Source organism: Delphinapterus leucas, chromosome 17 (assembly GCF_059928025.1).
Source record: "Delphinapterus leucas isolate spDelLeu-1000000601 "Yukka" chromosome 17, BTC_Dleu_Yukka2, whole genome shotgun sequence".
Lineage (NCBI taxonomy): Eukaryota > Metazoa > Chordata > Mammalia > Artiodactyla > Monodontidae > Delphinapterus > Delphinapterus leucas.
Genome location: NC_143145.1, coordinates 10,621,618 through 10,648,538, shown reverse-complemented (window position 1 = coordinate 10,648,538; position 26,921 = coordinate 10,621,618). Strand labels below are relative to the sequence as shown.

The following is a 26,921-nucleotide window of genomic DNA, read 5'->3' as shown; positions in this document are numbered from 1 at the left end:
GGAAGGAAGAGGGGGAGGGGGAGAGGGGGGAGGAGGAAAAGGAGAAGAAGAAAACACTGAGGACAGGGTTTTTCCCCACTGGACCCAAAAAGGGAATGGGGGGAGGGGTGCAGAAGGCCCACCCAGTGGAGCCATCCGATTGCCTCCCAATCCCTGGAGTCTGAAGGCGTACAGAACCGAAGTAAGACACAGCCCAGAGCTGGCTGAAGGGGCAGAGCAGCATTTAATATGAGGACAGAACCCACAGTACTGTACTTGGCACACAGTAGGGGCTCTGGGCCTGTCTGGTGAACGAACCATCATTTCTGCAGATAAGCACATGGAGAGGCTGGAACAGAAAGTGTGATGGCCCAGAGAGGACCCAACCTGGGGACCCTCTGACAGACAGCAAGGGTCCTCTCTCACTGAGGACCAATGTACTCTTTTGTCCAACTCCAGCTCCCACAGCCGAAGCCACGGGCTGCATTCTGATTTTCAACAACGGTACTAAATAACACAGCCCCAGGGGGCTTCCAGGAGCTCTGGAGGAGACAAATGAGAAAATGCTTAAACGTGCGAGGGCGGGAGAGATGGGAGGACAGTTCAGGTGGCCAGAGAGCAGGCTGATTTCCAGAGTACAAGGAATACCAGCCTTCAGAATAAAGGAGGGATGAGGCCTCAGTAAATGCCCCTTTCATTCATTAGGTGTGTCTCCTGACTTCTGAATTCTCTGCCAGCCTGAAGTGCACCTGTAAGGAGGCCACCAAGTGGAGCTGAAGAAGAGCCAGGGCTAAGACTGAGTCCCAACTCTGGCCCTCAGCAGCTGTGCAGCCTTAGGCAAATCACTCAACCTCTCTGGGCTTCAATTTTCTGAAAAAATTACACACTCATTCTACAAACACTCTTGGATCGAGGCCTGACCTGTAGACCTCAAAGAGTAAAAGGCCCAGTCCCAGGGCTCGGCGATGCTTAGTGGAAGAAGGCCACGGCATAAACACAAAGCACGCTACGGATATAAGGTACTGTTATTAGACTTTATTTTCTGTCATAGAAGCCCCTTGCTTTTTTCTCTTCCTTCCTTGTTTCTTCTTTTAAGGGTCAAGACGTGGTGTGTGGTCAACGCGAAGTAGACCAGAGAGCCAGGAGGCTCACCTTTAATTTAGCGCCAACAATATTCAGCTGGGCTTACACTTGGCCAAAGGCTTTTTTCCGGCACATCTATTCACAGAGGACTGTTCCTCGAGTTAGCTCTCAATGGTTCTCCAACGGAGCGCTTGTCCCAGGCTCTGACAGAGGTGAGGGGGACAGACAGGGAAGGAAGATGGGAGGGGAGAGCAGGGCAGACCTAGAACAGACGCCCCCACACAACACTGCCCAGACAGCAGCTACACCCCTCTGGGAGGACACGGGTGACTGAGCCCTCAGAGTATGGTCCTTAGGAGAGGGAGGCAGGGAGGTGACAGGCCTATCACACACCCAGCTTCCTCCTCCTGTAAGGATGCTTCATGATGCCCCCTCCACAGAGAAGCAAAGGGACGTGAAGCAACTGGCAGGGCTGGGCACCCACAGCAGAGGCAAGGCCTCGTGTCCAGCAGCGGCTCTCCCGAGCCTCCGCCTTCTCGGGAGCAGATGAAACCCACACCCTCAGGTAACAAAAACCTTGGAGTTTTCACGGGCTTCAGCCTCGCCCAAGGATGAAAGCTTTTACTAAACCCGCCTAACACCTGATGGGTCGCCCGCTAGGACTTGCTGAGCTGACCTGCGTGTCCCGGCAGAATGCAGGTGAGGATTAAACGAGATGATGGGCCCAGGCAGAAACTTAGCCCACCGTGTGTTCTGGTCCTGACCCTGGAAACTGCGAAGATGAGGGAGGGGAGTGACTCAGCTCTGTGGCCCAGGGCTCAGCTCAGCAAGTAGCTTCAGTCATTCGGCCAGAGCAGCACAACTGCCTGATTTACCTGTCACTTCCTCTGGAAGGTGCTTGGGAGCAGAGGGCCCAGATGCCGGGCCCAACAGAGAACAGAGGAGGAAGAGAATGGAAAAAACACAGGCTTTTCTGGGCACGCAATAAATGGCTATTTGGAAATGATGCTAAAACGTGTCCCCGTTTCCTATGTGATCACAGAAACACATACACAAAAAATATGAATCTTGGGGTTTGAAGTGAATATTTTTTTATACCTTTTTTAAAATTTATTTTTGGCTGCATTGGGTCTTCGTTGCTACACACAGGCTTTCTCTAGTTGCAGAGAGCGGGGGCTACTCTTTGTTGCAGTGCATGGGCAGAATTCTCATTGCAGTGGCTTCTCTTGTTGCGGAGCGCGGGCTCTAGGCGCGTAGTCTTCAGTAGTTGTGGCACGCAGGCTCAGTAGTTGTGGCTCACGGGCTCTAGAGCACAGGCTCAGTAGTTGTGGCGCACGGGCTTAGTTGCTCCACAGCATGTGGGATCTTCCCGGACCAGGGCTCAAACCCGTGTCCCCTACACTGGCAGGCGTATTCTTAACCACTGTGCCACCGGGGAAGTCCTTGAAGTGAACATTTTAAAACACTCCCATTTCAATTTTCCACCCAAAGCAGAAAATTAATTCATACGCTTCTTCCTCAAACCCACCTTTGGCACCTAGTTCCCAGGCACCTTTTTTGTGCCTCCCTTAAAAAGATGGCTGAGGAGTTATTTGAATCAGAACTGCTCCAAAATGAAGGCAAAGATGACAGGTGAGCTACAGAACTTGAAAGAAAATGGCATTTTAAACACAACAGAGACTGTCTGGAAATTTGCTATCCCCGTAACTGGCTGTAGCTCACCTCGGTGCCTTCACCTGCTTGTGGACATAAGGTTACATCTCTTCCACTCGGAACACACCAGGGCAGCTTCTCCTCCATTGGAACCAGAGTTCACTCTGCTTGCCACTTACAAAGACAATGCCACCCAGACACAAAACAACCTTGCTATTGTTCACTGGTAGCTGACCTCACCTTACCCTTCCCAGAAAATGATTTCCATATGACCTGAGGAGAGTTCCTGGGATTGTGGTGTCTCTAGACACGGTGAGCCTAGAAAAGTCACATGACCTCCTCTGACCCCCACCCCCACCCCTGGGTTACCTCATTGATTATTTTACTACTATTAAATGGCAACAATAATGTCTTCTGCCTGGGTCTAGGGTGTCTGATCCAGGGTGGCTGTTATATTCAAGAACTACCAGCTGTTCTTTTTCCAGTTGTCTTATATCCCTGTTAACAGGTCTGTTAGTACTGGAACCTCAGGAATGCCCAGGACTAAGCTTCAGGAGCTGGTCTGTTTTGTTATGCGCCGTGTGGGAAGGGATCTCCACTTTGGTTTTCTTGCTTTCCCTGGAAACAGCAGAGTTCTCAGTTTCTTAGAAGAAGAGACAGAAAAGAGGTTTTCTTCCCATAAAAGTAACATAGCCACCACATTACAGAAAATGCGTCAAAGAGAGAAAGGAAAAGAAATTCGTCCAGATTCTTATCCGCCTTCCACAACCTCTGACACCATTTTGGAGTGTATTTCCTTCCAGTCTTTTTTCCTATATACGACTGCTTTGCTCAGTTTCGCCCAGCCTCCCTGGGCCTTCACCTTGAGTGGCTACAGCAGTACTGATTCAGGTCTTTGGTTATGGTCAGACGCTTAGGTTATTTCCAACTTATTTTGTTATTGTCAAAAAAGCTGAGTTGAAGATCTCTGTGCAACATTTTGTCCAGATTTTTTATTGTTTCCTTATGACAGCTTCCCAGAAGTGGGGTCACTGGGTCAAAGGTTACAAAGATCTTCATGGCTCTTGATATAAATTGCCGTGATTGCCCAGAAGGGTTGATCAAGGACCCAGCTGGCCACCAGCAAGAAGATACAGGCGCCTTCCCAGGATGACACGGTTCACAGCAATCCTGGGGGAGGACGGGGCACCGGATGGATTTTCTCTTGAGTGAGCTCTTAGAGAACATTCCAGTCTCTGCACATCAGCAGGTGCATCTCAGGTGCTCTTCAATCCCTGCTGTTGAGTGGCAGCTCCATAATGCGTAGGAGAATAAGCTCCAAGGTGGAATCAAATACTCCCTCCTGCCCCACTTAACGATCGGGAACAAAAGATCAGGTTTCTTTTCTTTGGGTTTTAAATGTCCAAGGTCTTGAGACAAAGATCGGGTTAGCTGGAGAGAAGCATTTTCCAATCACATTCTCAGCCATGATCATGGGGGTGGGGGTCCCTGGGGCAATGGGTGGGAGACATTCAAAAGGTCACAGCTCACCTATTCCTCATTTACTGCCGAGAGGGAGAGGGCCAGGGTAAAGTCAGAAGTATGCAAATTCATTTTTCTACACTTCCTCTGCTTTTCACCACTGAAACTTTGAGAAACACCGCTTGGGGAAACAGTTCCACTGCGGGTGTCGGGGTCAGGGGGAGGAGGGCCTCAGGGAGCTGGGGTCATCTCTAAAGGCTGGAGTCCCCCATGGGCCCAGGAGGCCCTTCCAGATCAACTCCAGAATGGGGCATTCAACCACAGGCGTGAGGTTGTGATCAGAGACTGCTTTCATTCAAAAAACGGAGTCGGGCCTCACTAGGCCAGGAGAGGCTGTGTCCTTCCAGTCTACTAGGTCTCCCACACTGGAGCTGGACCCCCCAAAAGTCTCCAAAGTTAATCACACTCAAGCAGAAGAGACCCCTGAAATAATTGTACATACATGTGTAATATATGGCACGCCACCGGGTCAGGACAACTACACGTTCTCAAGATGTCCTCAATGTATCACAACATATAATGGAACTGTATCTCACGCTCATTTAACTTAGCTATATTCAGCTATACTCAAAGGGCCAAATGCTTTTTTTTTTTTTAAATTTAAATAATAAAAGTGTACTTTGTCTCTTGTATTTAATTGAATTTCTTTTTTGGATATTGTACATTGTACTTTATTGTATACTGTACACTACTGTTTGTGCTATATATTTACGCACACGTGTTACTGCACAGTATCACATACACAAAATCACGTGTGCACAAACGATCCTTCAGGGGCAAATTAGGAGACTGTCTGAATCGTTTTCACCATATGCAGTTCTGCCTGCTGAGCTGACTTCCGGACTTCACGATTGAGATGTGTCCCCTGTGTAAGGTTTCTTCTCCTTTGGTGCTTTTAGGTCTTGAGGGATGTGTCTCTCTGTCAGGAACTAGCAGAAAATCAGTTTCGGATTAGAACAGGAAACCAGACCTCCAAGGCTGGTGAGTGCTGGGGAGGCCACCATGGCTCGGCAATCCGCCTGCCACGGACAGGCTGTCTGGTCACGAGAACTCCTCACTGGGCCACGAGCTGGCCGTGTGGTCCTTAGTAGGGCTTTCACCTCCCTGGTCTGATCATTCTTTCAGTGAGTGACCTAGATGACTTTCAAGTTCCTGCGTGACTCTGGGCAACTCACATCACCTCTCTGGGCTTCCATGGGCTGTGTGAACAGGTTCCAACCTTGGATGAGAATCAGAACTTCCCAAGCGGGATTCCTAGACGAGATTACACTGTGTTGAGATGCTGACCTCCTCAGCACTTTGGGTGGGTGGGCCCAGGGTCAGTCATCTCCAGCCGAGAGATGCTTCCTCTTTTACTGCCCATTCCCCAGCCCACACCTTATAAATTCTGTTTCCTGAGTGGGCTGTGGCCTGAAAAAGGCTGAGAAGGATGGGACTAGGTGATCTTCAATATCCTTTCCATCTTATACCAACTGCCCCACCCTCAGCAGTTAGAAGCAGGTGGTACACAGGTAAAAGATTATGCTACGTGGGGTTCCTCTAACTGGGTGACGGGGACCAATGCGTCAGAATCATTTGAGCGCTTGTTAAAAATGTGGATTCTTGACCCTCCCACCCAGGAAGCTTAAACATACGCAAGTTATGGTCAGATAAAAGAAATACTGGGCAAGAGGAAACCCACACATAGAATATTCTGGTAAATTCACACACTGAAAATGGATGGGGGAAACACTACAAGCCCAGCGATTCATCCTGTATCCACCTTATTTTCTCAAGTCTACAGTGACCAATGCCCAAACACTGGGATTTTCCTGCCCAATTCAACCATCCACCCCAAAGCATGAACCCAGAGCACACTTCCTTCCCCCAAAACTTTGCCTTGTTGGGGGAGCATGCAGACAGAGTAATGCAGACGATGCATGTGCTACACGTCCCAACACCAAACACATCAAGAGGTGTATTAATAGCACCAGTCAGTTTCACACTGAATTTACCAAAAACCTCACCACTCAAATTAGCCCAAGTAATCTACTTACAAGAGTCATTTATAAATTTGGAACTTCCTGGGCTGACAAGTTCACAGTAGGTGGCTCTCGGCAGTGATGGTTGCCAAGGCGCCTATCATAATGAGATGCCCACTTAGAAAACCACCACCGTCTTCTAGCAACATCTAGCATCGTCCAGCAGCAGCCGTGTCTGCTCCTTGGTAGACAACTCTCTTCAGAGATTTTTCGAGTTATGTTTGAAGTACACTCAGAAGAGGTAGTAAAAACGATAGGTAGGTGTTGAAGCTGGTATAGCACTTTGCATTCCAGCTCTGCTTTCTATTAGCCTCTAAGCGTTCTGTTTCCTCATCTGTAAGGTGGGGATAATATAACTTGCCTCACAGAGTTACTGTGAGGTAAGAAATACCATCTGCAAAGTACACATTGTCCATATGCCCGATAAGGGAAAGTTATTACTATAATAAGGTAGACGAAAGAACCCCAAAAAACCAAAATCACAAAAGCCCGCAATGTGACATTTACAGGAGGCTTGTTATTAGGGAGGCCTTTGGCTGGGTCATAAATGCGACACAAAGTGTCAGATATGCTGTCTCGCTCCCCAACTCCCACTCCCCTGCCCCCATCCCCTTCCATCACCCTGCCGCCCTGTCCTCTGGTGCCCGGGTGACTCTCCCTACTGCCCTATCTCCAAACGTAGCTAGAGCACTTTTCCAATTCCTGAGGGACAGGATAGGCTTGGAGGGACTGGGCTTGGGTGAGCCCAAGGAAACAAATCCAAATTCTTCCTTCTTAAGCTGCTCAGGCCCTTAGGGACTTGTGTGGGGTGTCAGGGATCACATAGTATTTATTCCCCCCAAGGACCCATCACCGGGCCCAAAGCGCAGTAGGTACTCACTCAGCGTCTGTGGCTGAAGAGCAGGATGGACCTGCTCTCTCCACAACGAACTGAACACTTGATGGCTACGAAAGCACGTTTGGAAAGGACTGCGAAATACCCCTCAGCTTTCGTTTGCAGCCTGCGGGATCTGAACGCCCGCACTGGCCAGTCTCCAATGCCTCCAGAGCTTGGGGCGCTACACAAAACCAGAGTTCAGGGGAGCAGAGCAGACATTTTAGGATTTCACTGGCTGAGTTTCACTTCCTGGCTGCTTTCTGTATTGTACTTCACCTCTGGTTTTGAGCAAAGCTGGGGCCAGGCCAGCACACAAACTGGTGGTAAAGGCCTCCCCTCCCCTGGGGCTCCTTCCAGAGTCCCAGACCCTGAGGCTGAGGAGACAGGGGCCTCGAAGTACTGAGCACCTGTGAGAGGCCAGGCCCTACGCCAGGCCGACTGCGCTGGTTTCCAACTTCAGAGCCACAGAGCTGCAAAACAGGCACTGGGATGTCGGGGGAGGTTAGGCAAGCTGCAGAAGACTCCACAGTTAGGGAGTCATGTGTGAACCAGGAGGTCCCAGGTCCTAAGTTCCACGGTTCTTCTCCCTTTCAAAGGAGAACCCCAGGGGAGCCAACCCCAGCGTTCAGTTTTGCATAAAAGCACTGCAGCAGTTTGCAATGACCTTACAGACATACCTAACCTCCCTTCAAATCCATATCCCGCATCACTGCCAGAAGGATACAGCCCTGGCCTGAAATCAGCACTGGACAAATCCGTCCCCACCCAGCGGTGACTACGTCTTCGTGGGGAGGGGGTGTCTTTTGTTTTTGTTTTTGTTTTTTTGCGGTACGCGGGCCTCTCACTGTTGTGGCCTCTCCCGTTGTGGAGCACAGTCTCCAGACGCGCAGGCTCGGCGGCCATGGCTCACGGGCCCAGCGGCTCCGCGGCATGTGGGATCCTCCCGGCCCGGGGCATGAACCCGTGTCCCCTGCATCGGCAGGCGGACTCTCAACCACTGCGCCACCAGGGAAGCCTAGGGGGTGTCTTTTTGGAGTGTTCCTACAAAGGGGCTAGGTTAGCAACTAGAGCACACATTACCTCATTCAGTCCTCCAGGCAATCCAGAGAGGCAGGTGTTATTAGCCCAGCTCTGGCCGAGATGGTTCTGGCTCAGCAAGGCCCTGCGATTCGCCCAAGGTTACACAGCTACTGAGTGGTAGCGCCAGGACACCTCCGGTTCCGCAGTCCGACAGTATCTGCTGAGTGGGCACTGGGGTAACACTCCACAGAGCCCCCAGCCGCCGGACACAGCCGGTCCCAGGAGACTCCACGAAGCGAATGAGTCAAGGACGGAGCTGTTCTTCCTCCTGCTGCCCAGGCCTCTTCCCATCCTCAGCCCCTCCGCACAGCTGCACCGCTGCCCTCCCCCGCTCACGCGAGGGTGCTGACTGGGGTAAGGGAGAGGAGGCCAGGAGCCTGGCGGGGTGCACGGCTTCAAAGCCATCACTTTTCCCGCGTCGGGCCTTCTTGTTCACTGTGGGTTTAAGGGCTCGGTCCCCTGCCAAAGGAAGGTCAGGGGCAGAGGTACCTTCTGCGCTGGGGACGTCCAGCCCCCAGCATCTCCTTGGCCTCAGAGCCTTGCACTAAGGCGGCCCCGAGGCGCTCGCAGAAAGACACTCTGGAGCCGTATGATAAGCTCGGTTTGGGAGCCAGAAGACCTGGGTTCCGGTCCTGACTTTGCCTCTTGGGCAAAATGCTTCCCCCTCTGGATCCCAGTTCCCTCATCTGTTCAATTAAGAGTACGGGACGGGGCTTCCCTGGTGGCGCAGTGGCTGGGAGTCCACCTGCCGATGCAGGGGACACGGGTTTGTGCCCCGGTCCGGGAAGATCCCACATGCCGCGGAGCTGCTGGGCCCGTGAGCCATGGCCGCTGGGCCTGCGTGTCCGGAGCCTGTGCTCCGCAACGGGAGAGGCCACAACAGTGAGAGGCCCGCGTACCGCAAAAAAAAAAAAAAAAAAAAAAATAGAGTACAGGACGCCTGAAGCCTGAAACTCTGAGCAAGAGGCCCCTGCTCAGTCCTTCCAGCCCTGATCATGGGTGAAGGCCTGGCACACTCCCCCTGCTTCCCTCCCTTCCCTCCCTCTCCCACCCCACCTGGACTGCCCAGAGCACCCGGGCCCTGCTGGGCTATGGAGCACCTGTGGGTGGGTGTAGGGAGCTCTTCTCCACTCTCCCTTCAGTCCCCACCATCTTCGTATCATGTGATTTGGGGCATGTCTGTCTCCTCTGCTAACTAAGCCATCAGCTGCCAGGAGCCTCCGGGACTATATTCTGATCCGCGTCCTCAGTGCCAGCTGGGGTCCCAAATGAATGAGGCAGGTGGGGACCTCCAAGCTCTCCCTACTCAAAGTGTGGTCCACAACCCAGAGCATCACATGGGGAGGTGTTAGAAATGCAGGCCTTCCGCCCACCCCAGCCTGTGACTCAGAATCTGCAAGGGAATCCCCAAGGGATCCGGGGGCACACGCCAGTTTGGGAAGTGTTGCAAGGTGTCCCCTGGTTCTGACATGCCTTATCCCACATCCCTCGATTTGACCACCCAGCTGCCTCCTGACTTGTGGGCCTCAGTAGGGCTCACTAAAATGTAGCCTGTCATTAAGCAAAAAACATTCACCTTAGGAACCTTCTAGAAGCCTGCCACTGACTCTCAGATTCTAGAAGCAGCATCTGAAATGTACAGCCCCCCGAGGTGGACTCCTGGCATGTGTGACCCACTGGCTCTCTGAGTCTCAAGGAAGCCCAGGCAGCTTCAAAATGTTCAGGGCTCTCCCCCTCAGTCCTGTGGCTCTGACTACCCTCGTGTTCCCCATCCATCAGCCCCCATAAATGGATGACTGCCAACAGCCAACAGCAGAGACAAACAGACTGGCAGGCCACCTGCCCCTTGCGGGCCCTGCGTCCACTACTCTTGACATTTATTCAACTTGGAAGGAAAAGGAACCCTTCCAAAACATGCTTTTGGTTTTTTCTTTTTTAATAAACCCTGCGATTCCTCTAATGGCTTCAGATTATCTTAAATATTTATAAAAATCATTCTCAGCATCACTTCTTTAAACAAATCTCCTCGTCAACTTCGATTATTTATGTATTTATGAACATGATGTCTCCTTCCCTCGGAGCAGATGGCAGCTAGTAAGCCTCTGGAAAGGAGAGGGAAAAAAAATCAACGGGACAAAACGTAAACTCAGTGACTCCCCAGTTTACTCTCCTTGACAAGCTCTGGTACAAGGATCTCTCCATTCACAGTGGAAGCACCATACTGTGGCCAGTCAACAAGTGGTTTGGAAAAGCATGGAGACTTGAACTTGAATCTAGGATGAAGCTGTCACCCAAGGGCTTGATCCTCAGTGGGAATTGGAGCCCCGTTAATGGAGGGACAGGACAATGGGACTGGGGCCAGGACAGAAAGAGCCCAGGGGTGGCAGGAAAGTAACTGACATTTGCTGGGCACCGTCTATGTGCCATACACTGTGCTGGGAGGCTCCCCAGACCACCTCTGTGTTGACCTTCACAACAACCTTTCCAGGCAGCAAACATTATTCTTCATTTGAAAGATGAAGAAGGCCCAGAGAGAGGAAGCCACGGAGCTCGTTGGCAGCACAACCAGGATGGAAACCCAGACAGTCTGGCCCCCAGACCCACATCCATGCTGCCTCTGAAGCCAAAAAGGATGAGAGGAAAATACAGATGCTGTTAACCTCATGCATCCTTGGCTACAAAGCTATTATCTTCCCTTCAACCTGGTGAGGCCAATCACCCCTTTTAAGACCATCAAAGACTTAACTCCCAAAGTTCTACCCAAACAACAGAACTCTGTCTATTTGACAATCTGGGGGAATCAAGTCTTGGGTGATATCTGGAAGGAGTGGATACGAAGTTTATGAGAAGATATGAAATGAGTGTCATAGGCACATAAAGAGCTCACTTTATGAGAGAGAGGAAAAAAGACCTTTTACTCTCAGGGATGGATGAAAAACAGGATCATCATGATTCTTTCTTCATCAGGCCTTTATCAAGTGTCCCAGACAGGGAAGGAGAAAAAGAATAAAATCAACCCTTCCCCCCACGCTTCCTCAATTTACTTCTCTCCAGAAGCTCCAATTCAAGTTAAAAAAGGGACATGGGGCTTCCCTGGTGGCGCAGTGGTTGAGAGCCCGCCTGTCGATGCAGGGGACGCGGGTTCGTGCGCCGGTCCGCGAAGATCCCACGTGCCGCGGAGCGGCTGGGCCCGTGAACCATGGCCGCTGAGCCTGCGCGTCCGGAGCCTGTGCTCCGCAACGGGAGAGGCCACAACAGTGAGAGGCCCGCGTACCGCAAAAAAAAAAAAAAAAAAAATGGGACATGGCTCTGGCCTTTGAGACGCTTATGCTCTCTCTAGTTGAGGACAGAGGGATCACTACTGCTGCTACTGTTGATAATAATAAACATTGACAATTATGGCCATTTAACGGGGGCCTGTGCTGAGAGCATTACTCACATGACCGCAATGAGCAAAACCATCCCCCCGACAGATCGTCCCATTTTACAAATGAGAACACTGAGGCTCTGAGAGGTGAAGGAACTTTGTGACATGCACACAGGCAGTAAGTGGGGGCAGTGAGGTGTGAATGTGGATCCTGCCCTCATGTTCAGGCGTCCTGTGAACTGGATGGAATGGGGCAGGGATGATTTTGCCCATTTATACATGAGGAAAAGAAAGTTCTAAGAAGGCCATGACCTCTCTAAGGCTTCAGGCCAGGGCATAGCTAAAGTGGACTGATTTTAAATCTGATGTTTCACTGACACAACACTATGGCTACAATGCTTGCTGGAAGATGGTTTCTCTGGAGAGAGAGAAACCGCTTTGGCTGCCAAGTTCCAGACCTCCAAAGCCACAGGACCGTGGTCTCTTCCATCAAGGAGATGATGGGCCTAAGGCCACAACCTCCTGGCACTGGTGCCCCTCAGGAGTCCCTCCCGTCATGGGCTCTGGGTGCTGAAGCAGGAACTGACAGAGACTGGGATTCCACAATGGGGAACCAAGACACACTTGGGAGGAATGGCCAGAGAACAAGTGCAAAAGGTCACCTACAGGCCAGTGTGCTGACCTTGAGGTAGAGACAGACTGTACCTCCACAAAGAGCAAACCATCCCTCTTTTGTTCATTCTGTCAAAAAAAAAAAAAAAAAAAGCATGTACTGAGTATCCAGCATATGCCAGACAGCCTGCCAGGTGCCAGGGGAAACACAAAGGCCCTTCAGAAGGGAGCACAGTGCACCGGGAAGCGGGAGAGCTCTGCAGTAGGAAGTCTAGAGGAAGGACCTTGAATCTGCTGCTTAATTGGCTGAGGGTCTTGGGCCAAGTCCTGCACTTTCTCTAAGCCGCAAGATGAGAATAAAACCTCTACCTACTTCATAGGTAACTATGGCCACTCTATGCCTTAAAAATGAATCCGCGCATATGTGTAAACTGCAGCCGGCCACACAGAGGTGCTTGCTTCTGCCTCTTAAAATGATAGCAGCACTCAGGCTCATCTCCTGCCCTCCAGCTGTGAGAGCAAAAAACCAAAAGAAAAGCACAGCTAAGGATCCTAAGAGAAGTGCACACAGGCCTTTGAGAGCTGAGAAAGGAGAAAAGGAATGGCTGTCAGAGAAAGCAAAATCACCTGAAAATCTCCCCAAGTGACCTGCGGAAATGCATAGTGAGCCTTTATACGAAGGCCATTTCCAAGTACCCCTGAGGGTGAATCCACCCTGGGCTCCTTCAGCACACACGCTCTGCCCCTCCCCATGCCTAAAGTTTAGAAAGGATCCAGATAACGCAAATTACAACGTGCCTCCCCAGGAAGAAAACTCAAGCCAGCTGACCACTTCTGCACGCCCCACCTAGGAGAAAACCCACCTCTCCCTAGCTTCCTCCTGTTTACAGGAACCCCAATGCCTGGGAAATCAGCCCAGCTGTCAGCCCTGGCAGCCCGCCCCGGCGGCCAGTCATCTGGCGGTGGCAATCAAAATGAGGCTTCCTTTTCATTTCCACTAAATGCAATCTTCCAAGAATAGGAGAGGCTCAAAGTCAGAGTTTAAGCTCCTTTTCATAAGAAGTCAATATTTTCACAAGCTAATCCTCCTTGGGAAGGGGGTAGATTACATATATCCCAGGTGGCAAAATGTGGCTCTCTGGGGACCGTGGAATGGATGTTACAGGGCAAGGAAGCCAAAATGTGGGACCACACCCTGCCACTCACTTCTCAAAATTCACCACCCACCTATTCATTTCACAGGTATCTATGGAGCACCTCCCATGTGCCCCAGGTCCCCCTTCTAGGCGGTGGGGATATAGAAATTAAAGGTGACTGACAATGACACGTCCAATCACTGTGCCCTCTCCAGGCCAGGAAATACACGCTCCTCTTCTCGAGGCCCAACTCAAAGCAGCCCATTTTAGAGACAGGCGCCTAAGACTCAGAGAGGGCAAGCGATTTGCCCAAGGTCACACAGCTATTAAGTGGCAGAGCAAGGAATTAAACCTAGGTGCAAAGTCCTCGTGACACTCCCCGCAGGGCCTCCTTCCCACTCAACCCCTCCCCCTCTGGCTCCATTTCTGCGGCAGGGGGAGGATCAAAGACCGCCGCCGGGGGCTCCAGTAAGGGAAGTCCTCGGTTCCTCTTTCCTTCCACCCCCGACACAGGACACACAAGGTTCCATACCCACAGGGTGTGTACACAACCCCAGGGAAGCCGTGCAGGCTGCAGGGGCATCCACTCGTTAACACTGAACTTACATTTTTAAAAAAATGGAAAAAAAATACGACGAAAAGATAAAGGGCAAAGAGGAAGTGCTCTTTAAACAGAGGCGGGTGGTTACCCCACGAGGAAGTCTTGAAGCCAAGGGAGATTCTGTTCACCCCCTCCAGTTCCTCAATTCTAAGAGACTGGCCTTCCAAGCCCCCAGTCGAAGTTAGCTGGGGGCGTTGGGGGGTGCACGGCGCCCGGGGTCAGACCCTGCGCCCGCACCTGGCTAGCAGAAGGGGTCTGCGGGGGAGCGGCCACACCGGGCACCCTCCCTCCGGGCGCAGCCGCGCGCTCCCCACAGCTGGGCGGACCCGGGCGGCGGCCCCTCGGCGTGCGCCCCTCGCGCCCTCCAGCCGCCTCCCCCCCGAGGCGCATCCTCGGGGCGCCCCACGCGCCGGGGACTCCCACCGCTGCGGCGCCCCCTCTCCAACCGCAGGGCGCCCGGCGCGGCCCGGATCGCACTCCCACCTCTCCCTGCACCCATCGCGCGCGCGCCCCGCACCCCACGCCCTCCCCGGTGGCAGATCGGCTCCCAGGGCGCGCGCAAGCGAGCCGGGCGGCCCGGGCGGAGGCGCCGGAGAAGCCCCGGGCACGTACCTGGCGGCCCGGGCGAGCGGCGAGGGGAGCGCAGCCGCCGGCGCTGGAGCGCAGGAGCCTCGGAGCCTCGGGTGCCGCCGCCGCCGCCGCTGCTTCCGGGTTGGCGGGTCTCACGTCACCGCCACAGGTTTGCGAGCGGCCCCCGCCGCGGCGGCCCAGCAGCAGCAGCAGCAGCAGCAGCCCCGGCGACTGCCAGCCGAGAAATAACTATAAAAGGAAGAGACGCATCGAGGAGGAAGAGGAAACGCCGTTTACCTTCGAGACTCAGCCGCGCCGCCGGCGCTCTCACAAAAGGAGGACGCCCGCCGAAGCCGCCTCCCCCCGCGCCCAGTCTCCGCCGCATCGCGGGGCCCGGCGTCAGAGCGCGCGGCGCCCCGGGACCGCCCCGCGCCGGCCCCCACCCCACAACCCGGGGGCCGGGGCGCGGGTGACCTTGGGCAAGTCGCGGCAGGCGGGCGAGCGGCCGCCCGGGGGCGCGCTGGGGGGCTCGGCGCCCTCCCGGTGGCGTAGACGAGGGAACTCCAGCTCTGCGAGGCGCGGGGATGGCCCGAGGGCACAGCCCGTCGGGCCCTCAGCGCCCCCGACCTTCAGGGCGGCCGGGTTCCCGGCCCTGGGTCCGTTTCCCCCTCACCTGTGCGTGGGGAAGGATGCCGATCCCTGCCCCGCCCCCCTGACGGTGGAGGCGTGGAACAGCTTGTGCGTTCAAAACATCCATTCGGCCCTCGACAGATATTCGCTGAGGGCCTACCAAGTGCCAGGGCCGTCCTAGGTCCCCGAGAGGCAGCTGGGAATGCAAACAACATCCCTGCCGCGGGTGGGGGGCGGGGGTGGGGAGCGGGGGTGACAGGCAATAAACAAGCATCCGATGTGTCTGGTGGTGCTAATGCTACAGAAGGAAAGATACCGCGGGGGCGGGGAGGGGGGGTTGGGAGTATCTGTGCTACCCTACGAGGCTCTCCAAGGACTTCCAGCACTGAAATTCCCAGACGAAATGCCCTTCAGTAGAACTCTCGTTTCCGGTATTGTAAGAGACCTCATCTTTCCCCTTGTCTGTAATGGCAAAGAGTGCATTTCTCTCCATGTAGCAAGACATGCCTAGGAAATTGAAATGCTTCTTTCCTCCCTCTGCCTTGCTCCCCCAGCCCTCAAAGCCATCCAGCACTGTCTTGAAATTCAGCCAAATTTCTTAGGAATATAGACAATGTTCTTTAAAGTATTTCCTCTGACCTCCAGCAGGACATCAAGAGTCACCTCAGAAGCTTCCATTGTCTTTCCACCCTCCACCTCTCCTGGATGCGTTGCCGGGAAACGGGATGTGGTGACCAGTCACCAAATAATATTGAGTGCTGACTTACCTGATTATGACCTGTTTGTTTCTTTAGCGAGCCCCTTCTAAAGCCCTGTGCTAGGAGCTGGGGGCACTGAGATGGTAGAATTCCAACAGGACTTCCAAGAGGCTCCTAGCCCTGGAGGGAGATGGGGGCCCACATGAATCCGTACCTGCAGGAAAGTAGGACAGATGACAGTGTATAGAGGAGACAGGGGGAAGGGGTGTTTACCCAGCTTGGAAGGGAGGGAGCCAAAGAGAGAACAACAGGAGAAAATCAGAAAGCCCTTCCTAGAAGTTCTGGGAGGCATTAGAAGCACCTGGAAGCTTGCTTGAGCACTGGCGCTCTCACCCCTACAAAAGGGGAACAGATGCCTCCCTGGCAGTGATGGAGGGTGGCATGGGGAGGGGTGGAACAGCTGGGTCTTGAACTATGAATGTGACGAGAAGCAGAGAAAGGGTTTGGAATCAGACACAGCTGAGCTTAGTTTCTTTCTTGGCCGCCTACACAGTGGGATGAAAAATTCTGAACATTTCGGAAATACTCACCAGGTGCCAAACGCTGTCCCCATCTAATTTAATTCTCACAACAGCCCCAGGGGGCAGGTTCATCGGGCTCAGTGTTTTGCAAGATACTGGAGCTGTCCGGAGGAATTTGCGCAAGGTCAGACTCATTCGATAGTGGTGGAGCTGGGCGTGCACCCAGATTGTCTGGCTCAAAGCCCGGCACTTAGCCACGCTGAGCCTCAGCTCGCTCATCTGTGAAATGGGATTGACCATAACTACTTCATTAGGTGGTGGTGTGGGGGGCAGTTAAATGCAATAGCATATGTGTAGAACCTAGCACATTAACAGGACCCAGAAGAGAGCTATCACCATTGTAGTTATCATCACAGTGATTGTTAAAGGCATGGGGGCAGGAACTTTCTGGCCTGCGTGGGAACTGCAAACAGCTTGGCGTGATTGTAACCTAGAGTGTAAATGTGGGGAGTCAGGAAGCAGGGAAGGGTAGGTGAGGGCATGGGCAGGGGCTGCATCACACTTCCCCTGCACTCCGCTGAATTCAGAGATGCCGGAGAGGAGAGGTCCAACTCATAGGCGTGTGTCTCCGCTCACTGCATACAGGGAGGCTAAGGGGATGACTCTGGCCTTTGACCTTGCCTCATTCAGTCAGGTCCTGATAGATCTGACAGACTCAAGCAAATGGAAACCTGGGGATAATGCCTGGGAAAAGCTCCGGCAATTCACCACTGCAGTGACCTGCTCTGTTTCCCTGGGGTATCAGCCCTGACAACAGCAGGTAGAAATCTATGTCTCAGCCTGTTTGGGCTCTTGTAACCAAATATCACAGACTGGGTGGCTTAAACAACAAACATTTCCTTCTTATGGTTTTAGAGGCTGGGAAGTTCAAGATGAAGGCGCTAGCAGATTTGCCGTCTAGTGAGGGCCCGCTTCCTGGTTCATAGACGGCCCTCGTCACTGTGTCCTCACATGACAGAAGAGGGGAAGGAGCTCTCTGGGGGTCTCTTTTATAAGGACACTAATCCCATTTATGAAGGCTCTGCTCTCATGACCTAATTACTTCCCAAAGGTCCCACCTCCCAATTCCATCACATGAGGGATTAGGTTTCAACACAGGAATCTTGGCGGGACACAAACATGCAGTTCGTACCATCCAGCATCCTGAAAACAGCTGATTTTGGAGTCGGGAAGGCCGGCCTACCATTTCCAGTTGTGCAACCTGGGCATGTCATTTAACTTCTGACTCCTTTAATTTGCTTGTCTGTAAAATGGGAATAATAACATTCATTCTGTCGTTGAGAAGGCACCATGAGATAATGAATTTTGAATGCTCTATACACTGTAACATAGCATATGCACATTTTAGTTTCAGTCTTAGAATCCTGTCCTCCCACGGCACAGGCAGCCCACCCATCTTTCAAGCAAAGTAGCTAGCTCTTTCCATCACATATGCAAAAGCTCCTCAAAACTATGTGTTTCCCTGCTGAGCATTTGCGTTTTCCCCAAGAGTGAATGCTATTACGTGTACATGGTAACAGAAGGTAGAAGTCAGGAGACACAGGGACTCCGTTTTTGTCCTGCTGGTTAGTATTTTGCAATTAAGCAGATTCCATTTTCCATTGGGGTAAAAGCAAACTCAGTGACGCTCTATGTACCTGGGTCCCTTCACCTCCAGCCATTCAGAACCAACAGACTTAAGAGAGGAGACAAAGCCTGAAATTTCTAGGGGCTGCCTTCCTGGAAGGGGGCTTGCAGGTGGCTCAGGCAGCCCCTTCCGGCTGGAGAAGCCCACTCAGAGAGGTGGAGAGAGAGCTCACCTTTAGGCTGGGACAGGGATCCTAACCTGCCATGCAGAACCAGGGTTAGTGAATGATGGTTTCCAGGGGCTGGGAGGAGAAGAGAATGGGGGTAACCGCTTAGGGGTTTCCTTTAAGGGTGATGAACGTATTCTGAAACTAAATCAAGGTGGTAGTTGTGCAACACAGTGAATGTACTAAATACCACTGAACTGTTCACTTTAAAATGGTTAACTATATATTGTACATCAACTGTATCTCAATTAAAAAATAAAATAAAAATTTAAACAGTTAACTATAGGTTATGAGAATTTTACCCGGATTTAAAAAAAAACAAAAAAAAAAGGATGGAAGGAAAATTTGGCCAGGGGTGGGGGAAGCTAGTGAGCAGGACCTTTAGTATATTTTTGGTATTTCAACATAGCCACAATAGAGCTGCACAAATGAGCCAAAATGTCAGAATCTGGGCAACCAGGCGCTGGGACTCCTTGCGAGCAGCCAGTTTATATAAGGGATCCTTTAACAACTGAAAGTAAAAGCAATTAGCATGAAATAATGCAGTTTGGGTATTAATATTTTTATTATTATTGTACCTTAATTTGTGTTTCTGAGAAAAGAGAGTGGCATAGTGGGAAAGTCAGGGTCAAGACAGACCCGAATTCAAATCCTGACTTTAGTTCTCATCAGCCTCAGGACCTTGGGGAAAGTATTCAGCCTCTTGTGTTTCCCTGTCACATAAAATGGGGTGACGATGACACCGACGCCATGGGGTCATTGCGGGGGCAGAGTGTGGAGCACAGGTAGAATTTCACCTGGAAGATACTTAGTATATGGCCGTTGCTGTGGCTCTTACTATATGATATACAGTGTCTTCCGGAGCACGGGGCCACGGAGAAAAGGAACCAGAGTTCTTGGGGGAACTTTAGAAAGCACTGCCTAGACTTTAGAGCCTTGGAACTGCACAAACCAAAGCACACCTGCAAGAGGGATTTCACACGTGCCCAAGCACACCTGCAAGAGGGATTTCACACGTGCCCAAGCACAGCACGTGGCAGGCGGCGGTGATGTGACTGACGCAGGCGCAGCCGGCTCAGCTCGCTCTCCGCCCCTCCCGGGAATCGATGGACACGCACGGCTTGTCACTGGTCCCTTGCAAAGTGACAATCATCACTAAACGCAAGAGAGCAAAGTGAAAACACTGCCAACTCCCTGGGATCATGTAGTGATGGTGGTGGGAGGGGAAACTAGCCCTTCACACTCTCCGAAGAGCCTAAATCCTGGAGAAAAGCTGGGAGTGATTTTAGAGCCAGTGCTGTTAAACAGTTACTTACGGGGGAATTGCTGTGTAAATGGGTCAACTTTCACTGTGCAGAAAAACTCAATTACGTGGAGGTGTGATCTTGTATCAGTGACATGTTCCATGGGAAATCAAATGGCCCTACGTGAGAAGGCACAGAAATGTCTCCCCTACGATCACACTGATATAAAACCTCTTTCTAAATGAGTCATTTCTCGGAGCATAAAACGTCTCTCTACCCTGGTCCGCAAGTATAGGTGTGAGCATGTACACACACGTGCATACACACCCGGGGCAAGAGGGTGTTTATATGAGTTATTTTTTTAATTATGAAAGTAATACATGGGACTTCCCTGGTGGCACAGTGGTTAAGAATCCGCCTGCTAATGCAGGGGACACGGGTTCGATCCCTCGTCCTGGAAGATCCCACATGCCGCAGAGCAACTAAGCCCGCGAGCCACAACTACTGAAGCCCGCACACCTAGAGCCCGTGCTCCGCAACAAGAGAAGCCACTGCCATGAGAAGCCCGTGCACCACAACAAAGCGTAGACCCCGCTCACCACAACTAGAGAAAGCCGTGCACAGCAACGAAGACCCAACGCAGCCAAAAATAAATAAAATTTTAAAAAAAGAAGTAATACATATTCACTATAGAAAAACCGAGAGAGGGCTTCCCTGGTGGCGCTAGTGGTTGAGAGTCCGCCTGCCGATGCAGGGGACACGGGTTCGTGCCCCGGTCCGGGAAGATCCCACATGCCGCGGAGCAGCTGGGCCCGTGAGCCGTGGCCGCTGAGCCTGCGCATCCGGAGCCTCTGCTCCATAGCGGGAGAGGCCACAACAGCCAGAGGCCCGCTTACCGCAAAAAAAAAAAAAAAGAAAAGAAAAATCAAGAGAGAAAAGTATAAGAAAGCAAGCAAAACTCATCCATAATGTCCTGTCCAGGGTCAGCCGTTCTTTCTTAACATTTTGATGTTTTATCTCTCAGTCTTGTTAAAATTCATTTTAAAACAGTTGCAATCACACTGTATGCACATGTTTAATTCGCTTCTTTATTCACTTCTGCTGAGGTAGTTCATCCCACACAGGTTTAAACAATAAACTGGGAGGCCACTGCTGGCCTGAAACCCACACAGAAGGGAAGGAACGTGTGAGAGAGCAAAGCACTCCTTCAGTGCCATTTCCTCCAGGACAGACGCCATGTCTTGTTCAGCACTGAGGTCCCAGCCCTTAGAATGGTACCCGAAACATTATGACTGCTAAATATAGGTGCGCTGAATAAAGAATGGATGGGCGAATGGGGGAGAGATACTGATACCTTACCTGACAGGCCCAGCCACTGACACCTGCCCATCTGAGCAATAGGGAATGGTGGGGACTGTAGTGAAGGGGAGCACATCCTCCATCCTTAGACATTCACGTTCCAATCTTTACAACACCTTGTGCTCATCAAAAACCAGGCATCTGTTTGCAGTGGGCAACCTCTCAGAGCAGTGTTCGCAAAGCAGGGTCCTTGAAGCATAGTACCAGCATCATCTGGGAACCGATAAGGAAAAGAGTCTCCACCCCATCCCAGCTACCCACTCAGAGACCTGGGGGTGGGGCCCAGCATCCTGGGGTTTGACAAGCCCTCCAGGTGATGCCAGATTCACTCATATTTGAGAGCCACGGATCTCGGCCCTGGTGCATATTAGAATCACCTGGGGAAGCTGTTTACCCTCCAATACCTGAGCCCAGCCCAAGATTCCAATTTAATTGATCTTGGGTGTGCTCAGACTTCAGCATGTTCTCAGAGCTCTTCAGGTGCTTTTAATGTGCAGCCAGGGCTGAGGAGCCTGACCCGGATGGCAGACAGGCTACAGGTGGCCCTTTTATTCCTCTTGGATTCCTGTGCCTTCCCAGCCACTGTGTTTTCATCATTACTGTGAACACGGTACTGTTATCAAACACACTGATTTTATTTTATTAAGAAATATTTCATGCATACAAAGCGGTGTAGAGATTAACATAACAAACAACCATGTACCCACCATTATTAGCTCTGTCATATCTTATCATCTGGCCATTGTTATGGGCTGACTGTGTTGCCCCCCAAATTCCTGTGTTGAAGTCCTAACCCCCAGGACCTCAGAATGTGACTGTATGAGGCAATAGGGCCTTTAAAGAGGTCCTACAGTTAAAATGAGGCCATTAGGGTGGGCCCTAATCCACAATGACTGGCGTCCTTATAAGAAGTGAAGATTAGGACATAGACATGTACAGAGGGAAGGCAGCCATCTACAAGCCAAGGAGAGAGACCTCAGACGGAATCAACCCTGCCAACACCTTGACCTTGGACTTCCAGACTCTAGAACTGTGAGAAAATAAATTTCTGTTGTTTAAGCCACCCAGTCTATGGTACTTTGTTATGTCAGCCGTGGGAAACAAATACATTCATATTTGCTCAGATTCTCTGAAAAAACCCCGAAAAACATAACAGATAGAACTGGAGCTCCCTCTATTCCGTCCCCTGTTCCTCTCCTTCCTGCTCCAGGGGTAACTTATGTCCTAACTTTAGTCTTTACCTTTCTTACCAGGAGCCAGAACCATATTGTGAATGAGGATTCTGGAGCCAGAACAACTGGGTGGGGAATATTGGTTCTGCCACCTTCTAGCTGTGTGACTTTGACCCATTAATCACCCTCTCTGGGGCCAAATGGTCCTCATCTGTAAACTGAAGATATGAATAGTATCACCTTTACATGTTGTCTGGAGGGTTAAACGAACTATTGTTTACAAAACACCTAGGATAGAGTTTGGCACGTTAAGAGTGACATACACATGCTTGTTAAATATATTTACACTTTTACTACGTAAACATATGTATGCATCTATAAAATATGCATGAAATATTGTTTACACGTTTTCAAACTTACATAAAAGGTCTCCTAGTACATATCCCTCTGTAACTTGGGTTTTCTGTTTGAGTTCCAGTGACACTTTTTGCGATGGCTCCATGTGGATAAAGGCTTTCTTTTCATCCCATTAAGGGCTGTAGTCTCAGTGTGTCTATACTGGTCTGCCTACTCTCACTGCCTCACCTGGAGAGCTGCCTCCCTCATGCTGGCCTCTTTTCACCCACGCACAGGACATTCCCCGCCTCCCCAGGGGTGTCCCCTGGGTCCCCCCCTTCAGCTCTCCCTGAGACCCTGGCTGCCTCTGGGCCAGCCCTCATGCTTTCCTGCTCTGGTTTCATTTTCCATGGGCCTGGGTTTTAGAAGCTCAGCACTTCTTACATTTCAAAGAATCTCCATAGCCATGGTCTCCTGGGATGTCCCTTAACAGCCCCGTGATGAAGATAAGGTAGTACTCTTCCCTTCCCTTTGCACACAAGGAAACTGAGTCACAGAAAAGTTGAGTGACTTGCAGAAGGTCACACAACGAGTTAGAGACATAGTTAGGTGTCAGCCCAGCTCTCCAGACTCCCAATCCCGTGTTCTTTAACAATTTTTGGTTATGAAAATAATTGTACTTTATGCTTGTAATTTGGAGTTTTATTAGTGTTCCCATTTTGCAGATGAGAAAACTAAGTTTTCCAAAAGCATGGTCTCAGAGCCACCTGCATCACGATCCCTTGGGGGGGTACTTGTTAAAAATACAGATTCCCAGGCTTTGTCCCCCCCCCACATTGTCTTGCTCAGTAGGTCTGGGTGGGCCCATGAACCTGCATTTTCATGGCCGTTGCCAAGTGGTTCTCAGGCACACTCAAGTTTGAGGAACACGGGGGTCTAGAATAAGCCTTGCCCTTTCTTTCACCCAACGCTCACTGTGGCAGGCAGCTTCCGAGGACCTGGGCAGGGTCACTGGCAGCTGCCAGCTCTGAAGTGGGCACATCAACTGTGAAGGCCAGAGTAGTGGAGGCCAAAGGCTGGGGAAGCTGAGCAAGATGCCCAGACCCAGCGTGGGGGCAGAGGGGGCGCCTGCAACACGCCTACCGACGTGGGCACCCAGCCCGGAGCCGGCCACAGAGACAGGCCCTGGGGGCAGGAGAGCTGGGCACCTGGAGCTGCTCCAGACAGAAACCCCCATCACGATCGTTAGCGGGTGCTGCTGGGAGCCCAGTGGCTCCAGTCCATTGGCTGTGCCTCGGCTGGGTGTCCATAGGAAATACTCACAGAGTGTTTACTACATGCCATGCACCCAACTAAGTGCTTGACATCCGTGATCTCACTTAGCGGTGGGCACTACTGTCATCTCCATTTTTCAGATGAAGAATCTGAGGCCCAGGAATCTAAATGACTGGCCCAAGGCCACACAGTATGCAAACGGCTGCCTGCATCCATTCTCTTAACCACAATTCAGTACGCCTTCAAGTCATTATTTTTTATGTTTCTGTGTACGTGGCAGAGTGCCTGGAACTGTCAGGGCTAAATAAGTGAGCTGAATGAACGAATACGAATGAATGAAAGAAAATGAATGAATGAAACGAATGTTACAGTCCCCTGGTGTCAACTGACTCTGGCATAACCCCTCAAGCTGTACTTAAAGAAAAAGGTAAGAATTCTCAAAATAATCTTATATAGTCATTTCTCTCTTTCTTCTTGAAGTTGACTGGGCTGGAAAGAATGCACACGTGTGCACGCGCACACAGTTAATTGAGGGTTCTAGTTGGATGCATTCTGGCTTTTGAGCATCTGACTTGATTTGCTTGAATAGTGAAAGGTGTTAGAGACAGGATCTGGCACTCACTCCTGAAATTCTCTAAGCCTCAGGTTACCCGTCAGGAAAATGGGGATGATCACGGTCCAGCCCACAGGGCCACGGTGAGGATTCAATGAGATTAACACAGCTCAGGTGCTTACTGCTGCACAGGGCACACGAGGAGCTGACTGAGAATGTTAGTGGTTGTTGCTTTTTCATTATCGCTATTTGGAGGGAGAAGAGTGCTGGTAAAAATCACATTCATGAAAAGGAAAAGCCCCTGAAGCGTTCTAAGAAAGATGATCTGTAGCGATAGTTGTGGTTACATACACAAATGAAGATGGGGAGGTGGCAAACGGCACAGATAATCCTCGAAAGGTGAATGCCACACGCATTCGTTCCATTTACATTTGTCTTTGACACACATTTTTTCAATATATTGTCATTGCTTTTCGTGCCCGTTTATAAGTTGATTAAGCCACCATCAAACGGTTCCTTGAGCACCAGCTTTGTTGGATGATAGAAGGGTGGCTGTAAAATTGGCTAATAAACAGACCTTGCAATACGTGGGGCTTTTGAGTTTACAGAGGGATTTTCCACCCACTCTCTTAACCCTCAAATCCTGTCCCTCAAGGTGAGCAGGTACTGCTACTGTCATCTGACAGAAAAGGAAATGGCAGCCTGAGAGTCAAAGTGATGTGCCCAATGCCATCTATTTATACCAGACGCTGGACTTGAACCTGGTCTCCGGACCCCATGCCCGTGCTCAGCTCTGTTACAAGAACCCACTCTAGAACTCAAATGAACCCTTGGATACCTAGGAACCAAGTCACTGGGTAACCCCATTAATATGAATCGTAGGGATCACCCATAGGAAGAGGTTTTACCCATAAAAACAGGTTGGGATGACTTCTAGCTGAGGTAGGGTAACAGGACTGGAATTATTCTCCATCCTTAACTGAAAAAAAAAGGAAAAAATACTGTTTCAGACACAGGACAATAGGCAGTAAGGACAGTGATTCCTGAGAAAAGATAAAGAGGGTTGTGCCTCCAGCCTCTGTGCCTCACTTGGGAATCCTTTTTATCCTTCAAAGCCCGGCCCCACTGTCACCAGCTCCACGAGTATGCCCTGAACGTCCCTGTTGGAAGTATACTCTGTTCTACCCTGAAATCCTATGACGATGCGTTTCTGCCTCGCGCTAGGGCTGCCCAAGGACCTGACAGTCAGGAGGCTCCGACCTTCCATCGTCTGCACCGCAACTCCAAACACAATGGTCCTCACAGGATCGTGTTCACGGAACTTCTCTGCAAAGAAGAACAAATGATTTTTCCTGTGCCATTTATCCTTAAAAGGAAAAAAAAAAAGCGTTTAAAAGAGTGAATTTATAATAGCCAAGACATGGAAGCAACCTAAATGTCCATCAACGGATGAACGGATAAAGAAGATGTGGTACGCATATACAATGGAATATTACTCAGCCATAAAAAAGAATGAAATAATGCCATTTGCAGCAACATGGATGGATCTAGAGATGATCATACTGAGTGAAGTCACACAGAGAAAGACAAATACCATATGATATCACATATGTGGAATCTAAAACATGGTACAAATGAACTTATTTACAAAACAGAAAGAGTCTCACAGACTTAGAAAACAAACTTATGGCTACTGAAGGGGAAAAAGGGGAGAGGGATAAATTAGGAGTTTGGGATTAACAGATATACACTAATATATATAAAACAGATAAACAACAAGGTCCTACTATATAGCACAGGGAATTATATTCAATATCTTGTAATAACCTATAATGGAAAAGAACCTGAAAAAGAACATATATGTGTGTGTGTGTGTGTGCGTGTGTGTGTGTATAACTGACTGAATCACTTTGCTGCACACCTGAAACTAGCACAACATTGTAAATCAACTACAGGTCAATTTAAAAAATTAATTAAAAAATAAAAGAGTACAGATATAATCATCATAGTCTCCCTTGATATTTTTCGTTTTACAGTTTAAAAAAGTGAATCTTTGGATACGCCACCTGATGGGCACCAGGAGGAACTGTTGTTTTTTTTTTTCCTGCAATAGTTGTTGCTAACTGTTTGTGGCAAGAACAGGGATAGAACAGATATTATCATCAGAGAACTACAGCTCCGAAAAGTCACGTTCTTGGCACACTGTAGATATTTCGGGAGGACAAGAAAGAGTAAAATGATTCTTTCCAAAATTAACAGTTGGGGAAATGACACTGTTTTAACCTGAATTCCCTCTTCTTTCAGTGAAATAGAATCGTAAACCTAAAACCTTTTTGTTTTTTGGATTGACAAAAGTTCATTTTAAACCTTGTTGCGGGAAAAAGAGAAGGTTCTAAACTACCCTGGGATTACCAAGCGACACCCGTCACTATCAGATTATCTTGTTTCATATTCTCCAGGACACTTATTATCAGGTATTAGTTATTCCACTTATTTATTTTCTGCTTCCTCCCACTGAATGGAAGCTTCAGGAAAATGGGGATCTTGTCTATCCTTTTCCCTGTGGTATCCTGAGCACAGAGCAGGGCCCAGCACCCAGCGGGTGCTCTGTAAGTGTTTCCTGGAAGAACTCAGAACACAGAAGACATTCCCCAGCCCCAGGGCTGCTGGTATTTGCACGCGAGGTCAGACAGCTGTGCTTTATGGGAGAATCCTGTGTACTTTCTCACCAACTGCTGGCTGAAAAGGCCAGAGCGGGAGGGACCACAAGAGGCAAAAAT

At 50.5% G+C, this 26,921-nt stretch overlaps 2 protein-coding genes and 1 long non-coding RNA gene across 3 annotated transcripts in view; all 3 read right to left on the bottom strand.

Moving 5' to 3' along the window:
* Positions 1–14,900, bottom strand: part of CYRIB (CYFIP related Rac1 interactor B) — a 154,122-nt gene extending 139,222 nt beyond the window's left edge. The window contains exon 1 of the mRNA XM_089898520.1: positions 14,798–14,900. Coding sequence (XP_089754646.1) covers positions 14,798–14,885 — 88 coding nt within the window. The 5' untranslated portion in view covers positions 14,886–14,900. The remainder of the gene's footprint in view (positions 1–14,797) is intronic.
* Positions 1,035–14,629, bottom strand: LOC149746909 (uncharacterized). The gene is made up of 2 exons (XR_016388226.1): positions 14,543–14,629; positions 1,035–5,490 (listed from the first exon to the last, which is right to left on the bottom strand). It is a non-coding gene; the product is annotated as an uncharacterized LOC149746909 (long non-coding RNA).
* A 6,541-nt stretch (positions 14,901–21,441) lies between the features above and the next one.
* The window catches only part of ASAP1 (ArfGAP with SH3 domain, ankyrin repeat and PH domain 1), a 370,853-nt gene continuing 365,373 nt past the window's right edge, over positions 21,442–26,921 (bottom strand). The window contains exon 30 of the mRNA XM_089898507.1: positions 21,442–25,467. Within this exon, the coding sequence (XP_089754633.1) occupies positions 25,441–25,467 (27 nt within the window). The 3' untranslated portion in view covers positions 21,442–25,440. The remainder of the gene's footprint in view (positions 25,468–26,921) is intronic.